The sequence below is a fragment of the Macaca fascicularis genome, chromosome 8 (assembly GCF_037993035.2).
Source record: "Macaca fascicularis isolate 582-1 chromosome 8, T2T-MFA8v1.1".
NCBI lineage: Eukaryota > Metazoa > Chordata > Mammalia > Primates > Cercopithecidae > Macaca > Macaca fascicularis.
In genome coordinates, this window is record NC_088382.1 from 142,764,560 (window position 1) to 142,773,532 (window position 8,973).

The following is an 8,973-nucleotide window of genomic DNA, read 5'->3' on the forward strand; positions in this document are numbered from 1 at the left end:
GGGCAGTGGGGTGACTAGGAGAGAAGGTCTGTTGAGGGTAGAGTGGTGAACCAACATCAAGGCTTCCAGCCTAGAACATTGGTATGGGAAGAGAAGGGAGTGTCTTGAACCTCATCCTCACATCCCTTGAAGGCCTAGTTAGAAAATCTTGGGGAGGTAACTCTAGCCAGGGGAAAAGTGGACATTTCTACTTCTTCCTGTTGCAGAGATGTTAAGGAGAGAAAATAAATCATAACGAAGACACTGGGAATAGAGAGTAAACACAATGCCCTTGGGAAGCTTTGGAATAGCGGGTATGAGTGACACAACCCAGGGGATGGCCCTCGGCTTTCCTGGGGCCATGATGGAAACCTGTGACTGAGTGAGTGGGAGCCCAGAGGAGGGAGGACTCACTCCTCCCTGGAGGCTCTGGGAAGGGTCCCCAGGAGAGGTGATGCTTGGGCTGTCGTTTTTAGAATGACAGGAGTTTTTCAGGTACAGAGAAATGGGAGTAGGCCGTTAAACAGGGAAGGGATCTTGTCCAGCATATAGTTTAGATTTTCAACTCTGCTCCAAGGCCAAGTGTCTGTCTGCTGACAATGAACCCAAGTACCATCATACCCTTAGCATGTCCGTATAGCCAGGAGATGAATCTGGCACCTCAGCCAGTGGAAAGGTCCCTCTAAAGGGCATTAGCAAGAAATGCCCACTGGAGGCTGGGGTCTCTTTGGACCAAAAGGAAGGGACCAGAGAAGAGAAGTCCTAATCTGGCTTGGACCAACCTTCCTTGCCCCTCTGTTTCAGACGGAGCCAAGGGTGGGCAGTCGGCAGAAAGTGAAGAAGAAGAGTTGACGGCTGGATCTGGGCTGAGAGAAGATCTCCTAAGCCTCCAGGAACCAGGCTCTAAGAGCTACAGCAAGTGACCAGCCCCTGAGCTCCCCAAAAACTCCACCCAAGGCTACCCACTATGGTCATCTTTTTCTCTAAAATAGCCACTTACCTTCAATAAAGTATCTACATGCAATGAAGCATTGTTGACTCTAATTTGTGAATCCAAGGCAATTCATGGGTAACACCAACTATATCTTTCTAAGGTTTCAATCCCAGGCTGCTGTTTCCATTCAACAAATGTTTATGAGCATCTGTTATGCACCAGGCCCTGTGCTGGGTGCTGGGGAAACAAGGACTTTGCTCCTCTAAAAGGAGAGAATGCTGGGCAAACAGTGACACAAAAAATGGGGATCCATCAAGAGCAGGCCCCAGGTGGCATAGTCCCACCTGACTCACTCATAAGGGTTCTAGAGTGGAGGTAGAAGACCAACTGGAATGGGTGCAATGATCCAGCGAGAAGCAATGCACTCTGAAGCAAGACAGTGAGGATGGAGATGGGGCAAGAAACAGAGCCACAGGTCCTGGAGGAAGTAGAATGGATGGAACTTGATTAAATGTGAGGGGGGGGGTTGATGCAATGAGATAGAATTGCCCCAATTTGGGGATGATCTGGATTCCTGGATAAGCAATGTTCACCCTCCTAAAGGACACATTTTTAAGGCAAATATTCTGGTTAAAATGTCCTGTCTCTCCACCCCCTTTCACACACACGTGGACACACACTTCACCCAAAGTAAAAGCAAGTGAACCTGGTTAACAGTCTTGTTCATTTAGATGGCATGCCATAAAATGCATTCGCACCCATCATGTTATTTGAGTTCAGAGTACATGAATGATAATTTTTAGGCTGAGGTTATTGTCCTATCTTGCAAATGTGGAAGGTGAGGCTCAGAAAGACTTACACTGTACCTAAATTCACATAGTGAAGAGGAGGATAGTCAGAGTCCAACTTAGGTTTTCCCATTTCTCTGTTTTCATGCACTGTATGGACTATAAAATATAGACCTAGGGCCACGTTGTGTGTCCTACAAAACCTACTGATAGCACTGAAAGCCCTGAGTAGCCTCCAACCTACATTATAGGCACTGTTAGGATGGTTCAGTGAAAACACCTAAATACTGAACTAAAAGGCCTTAACCAAAGAAAACTTGATAGGTAGATGGTCCCAGGGTTTGTCAGTGTCTCAGTGATGCCATTAAGGACCCAGACTCTTTCCAACCATCCTCTTTGCCATATTCAGTGTATGAATGGTGTTTCAATTTGCTGACACATTATGGTTGCCACAGCTCCAGACATCACACACAACCCCCAAACAGCATCTCATGCTGGAGGCAAATGGGGAAGGAGGTAAAGGGCTTTCCCCTCCAATGCTTCTTTCTTTTTTCAAAGGAAACATTTTTTCCCAGAGGTTCTCAGCAGAATTCCCCTTACATCTTTTTGGCTAGAACTAAGTCATGTGCTCCTTTTTTTTTTTTTTTTTGACAGAGTTTCATTCTTGTCGCCCAGGCTAGAGTGCAATGGCACGATCTTGGCTCACTACAACCTCTGCCTCCCGGGTTCAAGGATTCTCCAGCTTCAAGGAATCCCAAGAGCTGGGATTACAAGCATGTACGACTATGCCTGGTTAAGCCTTTTTTTTTTTTTTTTTTTTTTTTTTTGTATTTTTAGTAGAGATGGAGTTTTACCATGTGGGTCAGGCTGGTCTCAAAGTCCTGCCCTCAAGTGATCTGCCTGCCTCAAAGTGCTGAGATTACAGGTGTGAGCCACCATGCCCGGCCATGAGCTCCCTTTTAAACCATCATTGTCAATGAGGGATGAAAGGGCCTTCTGTGATCCAGTTATACCAGGCATGACTTATCCTCCAGATTAGGACATATTGCTGCCCAACAAAGGTGGGGTGCAGTTAGCAGCAATGAATGAGGAGACAGGTATTGGGTAGACAATTCATGCCCCCAAGACTGTGAGAGTTGGGACCATTTCCCCATCCTTGGGGCTCTCCTGGCATGGCCCAGGGTTGGAGTTGGCCTCAAGCACCTTTTTCCTCCTTTAGTGCAATGTGGGTTGAAAATTATGTGCTGTATTTGGAGGTGTTCTCAAGTTCCCAGAATCAGGGGTCAAGGACCTGGTGCTTCCTTGGTACCCTTAATCCAGGGTAAGGCTCCAGGATCTGGGGGCTCAGACAGGGGCAGGAGACATGGCTCCAGGAGGCAGTGCTCCGTGTTCTCACTGTGTTTGGGGCTCCTGCGGTATCCAGACTGGGGGATGGATAAGACTTCTATTAGTTGTCTGTGGCTACTGTCAAAATTTTCACAAACTGAGTGGCTTGAAATGACAGAAATGTATTCTTTCATAGTTCTGGACACCAGAGGCCCTGGATTGAGGTGTTACTGGGGCCATTTCCCCTCCAAGACTCTGAAGGAGGATCCAGCCCAGGCCTCTCTCCCACCTTCCAGTGGCTGCTGGTGGCCAGTGGTGTTTCTTGGCTCATGACTGCCTTGTGATCCCTTCCTCTGTCCTCACTGGCCTTCTCTGTGCATCAAACGTCCCTCTCTTTTATCTAAAAGGACACCAGTCATTGGATTTGGGCCACCCTAAATCCAAAATGATCTTATCCCAAGATCCCTAATTTAATTACACGTGCAAAGACCCTAATTCTAAATAAGTTCACATCCACAGGCACTGAGGGTCAGGACACGGATGTGTCTTTTGGAGGGGTCACAATTTAACCCACTATGAGACCTAGGGTTTGGGGACTGGACAGCATGTGCAGGAGGGGTGGGGGCTGGACTGATGCAGTGCTATGGGAAAGCCCTCAAATCAGACTCTCTAAGAGCAGGAAGAGGAAGGGGCCTCTGTGGGCTTTGGAATGAGGCTTCAGGTATCTAGAAGGTCCTTCTGGCATAACCTTCTCTATAGTCTGGCCCTAATAATGACAGAAATAAAATAACAGCAATGTCATTGATCAAGGTCTCATGCCCTATATGAGGTTCTGTCCTCTGAACACTGTCTCATTTTTCTTTCCCAAAGGAAAGCTTGTTCTTGTGTTGCCATCGGGAGTTCAGTGCTTGATGTTCTACCCCTGAAGCTCTGTTCTTTTGGTTTTAACCACAGTCTGTTTTTAGTTAAAGTGAAAATTCCCTCCAGCAAAAGGGTAGGAGGTTTCTCCTCCACCAGCTCCTTAGTGGGACTTTGAAGTGAGATAGGCTGGGCTGTAGTACCATGTTTGTCCAGGTGTTTGGATGAATTTGAGTAATTCCTTGGCCCAGTGGTTTCCATCCTCGACCGTTCATTAGAATCACCTGGGAACTTTCACAAACTCCCAACGCCCAGACCATATCCCAGACCAATTAGATCAGAATCCCTGGAGGATGGGGCCAGGCATTAGGGGATTGCAATGCATAGTCAAGAGTGGACACCACTCCTAATCTCCCTGATCTGCAGTTTCCTCATCTGCAGAACAGATTCAATTACATTTACTGAGTAAGCAATGCTTAGCAACGTGCAAGCTGGAAGCAATGTTATTTCTTTCCCATCCTTCTCCATTTGTGGTAGACGGGATAATAACTAAGACGAGATGGCAAGAGGAAATTAAAGTTGCAGATGGAGTTAAGGTTGCTAATCAACTGACTTTAAAATATCTGGAATTACACAGATGGGGCTGATGTAATCACAGGGTCCTTAAAAGTAGAAGAGGGAGGCAGAAAAGAGGACCAGAGAGACGGCAGCATGAGAAGAATTTGGCCTGACGTTGCGGGCTTTGGACTAGAGAAAGGAGACCATGAAGCTAGGAATATAGGTGTCCTCTAGAAGGTGGAAAAGAAAAGGAAAACGATTCACCCTTAGAGTCTCCAGAAAGGATTGTACCCTGTGAACGCCTTGATTTTCACCCATTTGAGATTCATGTTGAATTTGTGACCAACAGAAAGGTAAGACAGTATATTTGTGTTGTTTTAAGCCCATAAATTTGTGAAAATTTATTGTAGCAGCCATAGAAAACTAGTGCATCATTATACCTGCACAAACGTATATTTTATCCTGCCCTTGGACCAAACCTCATATACCTAGCTCATGATTTTTCTGATAATAAAAAGTCTACTCTAGTATAATACAAACACCCCCCAAATTCACCAGCATTGGCCCTGAAAACAAATTGTTCACATTCCTCCACATTAGAGTTTAGTGATGAGCTAATGTTGGTGAACTAGTTTTTGACCACCCCTTTGCAAGCCCTGCACGTATGGTCTAGCACCACCGGATGACACCTGCTATATTGTTCTCAGTCTTTGAAAACACCCCATTTTAACATCCTGTTATAATAATAATAATGCCTACTTTGCAGATTCACCCTGGTGATTAAGGGTGTGAATGTATGTGAAAAGAAAACAGCAAAGCGCTATTCACAAAGGTCTTGAAGTTAACCATGGATTTGAGGCACTTGCTATGTGCCAATGCATGAGAAAGGTAAAGTTGGGAAATAGGAGGGACCCAGAGGCCAAGCGATCACAGTCTTGCCCTGGAACAACCTTCAGAAACCTGTGGTGGAAGAGACAATCTACAATAGCTAGGGTGTGTGAGCTGCAGGAGACCAGAGTTCCTATTAAGACAAGTAGGGGAAGATAATGCCCCGGGCCCCATGGTCAGCCCTTTCAGACCTGGCTTCAGAACTCTGGGCTCTGGACTCCCACTGCAGCTTCCATACTCTTTCTTATGTGTTGCAGAGATTCCTCTTGAAGTCACATGGGATTACATAACCTATTCCCAATTGTGATGGGCAAACATGAGTGTACATCAGGGCAACTGTAAAGGTGTCATAATCTCTTTTCTCCATCTTTAAGGGACAGGAAGGTCACAGTACACCCACATCAAGCTTAGGGTCAACCAAAAGTCAGGAGGTGAACGAGTCATCACCTCGCATTGAGAACCAGAGTGATATTCACAATCTATAAGGCATGAATTAAGAAATGAAATGAAGAAATTATCTGAGAGCTCACTCATGAGACTGAGTCAACTTCCTCCTGAGTTGGAAGCAACGAGGAAGTACAGGAAGATGAAGCAAGTGATCTTTTCAAAGGGAAGTTGTGAAGTAACCCAGCAAGGTTCCCCAGCTTCCAAGCCCCTTTACAAAGGCAGCAGAAATGCCCAAAGCTCAGGGATTCCCTAGGTCCTCACTGAAGCTGGTTAAGACAAGAATAGCCCCTCTCAGGCCATCCAAAGCCATAGGCAATGGTTCCAAAACAGGGCTGAGAGCATAAAAATTACCTAAGTAGCTGATTAAAAATGCGGATTCCTGTTCCCAAATTGTTTAGAATAAATAAAATTACATTTTAGAATAAATGTAATATAGCACTCATAAACCTAAAGTTTCAAATAAATAATACTTCTACATAGGAATTGTCTTATGTGGTCCTCCTGTCTGCCATAAATCTATTTTCCAGAAGCAACTTCTTCTAACAGTTCCCATCTTAATTCAGTCACCCCAGAAGTCTAGATAGTGTGAGTTTACCTCTGTGATTTATCAGCTTTATCTAGACCTATTGATTTCTTTCAGAGAAAAATAAGGGTTAATTCACTTATACCACCCACCTCCTATACTTCCAATAGTACATTTTTATTCCTTCTTGAGATTTCTTTTTAATTCTAAAAAAAAAAAAAAAATCTCTTTTGTATTCCATACATTTTCTAATTATTTCCTGCCTTGCTACATAAATGATGAGCATATCTACCTCTGTCTTCGTCCGTTTTCTGCTGCCATAACAGAATACAACAGACTAGGTCATTTGTAAAGAACAGGAGTTTATTTGGCTTGTGGTTCTGGAGACTGGAAAGTTCAACAGCATGGCACTGGCATCTAGTGGAAGGCAGAAGCAAGTTTGAGAAACAGAGAGAGAAATGGGGCCAAACTTATCTGTGTTATCAGGAGCCCACTCTCAGGATAATTAACCCATTCCCACGACAACAGCAGTAATCCATTCATGAGGGCTACTGTGAAGGCTTGTTAAAGGCTCCACCTCTCAATACTATTACGTTGGCAATAAAATTTCAACATGAGTTTTGGAGAGGACATTCAAGCTATGGCACCTTGCTTATACCCCCACCCCTCCTTCTTCCCTCTTTGGCCTCATCCCTTAACACCCCTTCTCTTTCCTGTCCACACTCTTAGATTTACTTTGTCCTGCAGTCTCAAATCAGCCCTTCTGAGCTTTATTCCACAGGCCAGTTCCAACAGCCGAAGTCCAGTTAACCTTATTTGCTGTATTAAGGTTATATACATGTATTGTTCTTCTAACCAGCACCCATGAGGAACTAATACCTGGGCTCTGCCAATGTTACACTGGCAGAGCCCAGGTATTAGTCAGTTTATATATATATATATATGGAGAGAGAGAGAGAGAGAGAGTTTACAGGCCAAGCAATGTGGTTAAAATCATAGTTTGTATTCTCTTAGTACATGTTATAACCCCTGGGCATTAAAAGAAGAACGTTGCTTACCTGAAGATCAAATTGTAATATTATATAATATATGTAATATTATGGTGCATCTTATTGTTCTATCTAGCCTTTATAACTGTTTTTGTTTCCTCTTTCTCTCTCTCCCTCCTTTCCTTCCTTCCTTTTTTTCTCTCTCAATTCCTTGAATTCTGTGTCTTTATCATATCTTCAAGGAATTTGCATGTTTTTACAATGTCCTGATGGTCTTGTCTGGGTTTGTGGTATCACTGCTTTAAGGCTTTTGATATAAATGAAAGAATATGGATATTTGGAGCCTGACAGGCCTTTGAGTCCTGACTCAGCAACTCACCAACTGGATGATTCAGAGCAAACCTCTTCAGCAATCTGGGCATTAGCTTCACCTGGAAAATGTAGATAACTAATTCCTCTCCTAACAGTATTGTAAGGTTCTTAAAAGGCAAGAGAATTAAATGCCCTGCATAATTAGAAATTGGTGAACAGTAATTGGCAGACATTTTCATGACCAGAATCTACTTCTGTTGAGCTCATTCATCACTTTGGACCAGGCCCCTTTTTTGGTGCTGAAGGCGACAATGATTAAAGTTCCCTATGCTTGAGGAGCCCCACGTCTAGAGGGAGATACAGACAAGTAAACAGCCAATGCCAGTTCTGTGGAATATGTGTGATAATAGGGATAAAATAAAGTGGAATCTTCAGGAGCAGAAGGGTACCCAAGTCATATTAGTGGATGTTCTCCAGAGAGGAGACCCCAAGCTGAAAACCAAAGGACAAACGAAAATAAGCTTGGTGGCCAGGCGCGGTGGCTCACTCTTGTAATCCCAGGACTTTGAGAGGCCAAGGCAGGTGGATCACGAGGTCAGGAGTTCAAGACCAGCCTGGCTAAGATGGTGAAATCCCGTCTCTACTAAACACGCCTCCCACCACCAAAAAAAAAAAAAAGCCAGGTGTGCTGGCAGGTACCTGTAATCCCAGCTACTCAGGGGGCTGAGGCAGACAATTGCTTGAACCCAGGAGGTGGAGGCTGAGTGAGCCGAGATCATGCCACTGCACTCCAGCCTGGGCGATAGCGAGACTCCATCTCAAATAAACAAATAAATAAATAAATAAATAGCTTGGCACAGAGTATTCGGGGATGTGGGGTGGTGTTGTAGGCACCAGTACTGAGCCTAGAAGCACTTAAGGCCTTAAAACATCTGGTGAGTTTCCACAGCCTTAGTGGCTGCCTCTCTCACTTGCTGGGAAAGCTCCAGGTCCCTTCTGAAGTCCATGTGAAATTGCCCATCAGCTCCCCATCTTCCCAGGGGTACTTCCTGGGACCCTGTCCATCCTTCTCTCTGCAGTGGTCCCAGGTTCCTGCCCAGAACAGGACTGCAGGGTCTAAGGCAGCGCCCTGCACTCTCTGTCCTAACCATGCCTATGTAAGTGGCATTCTGGCCTTTGTGAGTGATGCTCACAATGAGGACACAGGCAGGGAAGCCGCTAACCAACATCTATGGGGAACTGACTAATGTCTGGGCTCTGCCAATGTTCTGCCCCCAACCTGAGCTCCTTCTGCTGTGAAAGATGATGCAGGGGCCTGTGTTTGTCCCAGACCTTTGCTGGTCCTTTTCTAAGATAACCAACTTTTGGGAT

General features: G+C 45.0%; 1 protein-coding gene across 1 annotated transcript in view; it reads left to right on the forward strand.

Annotated features, from left to right (window-relative positions):
• Positions 1 to 1,003, forward strand: part of TG (thyroglobulin) — a 275,111-nt gene extending 274,108 nt beyond the window's left edge. Inside the window, exon 48 of the mRNA XM_045398722.3 lies at positions 784 to 1,003. Coding sequence (XP_045254657.2) covers positions 784 to 902 — 119 coding nt within the window. The 3' untranslated portion in view covers positions 903 to 1,003. The remainder of the gene's footprint in view (positions 1 to 783) is intronic.
• Positions 1,004 to 8,973: the final 7,970 nt, after the last annotated feature.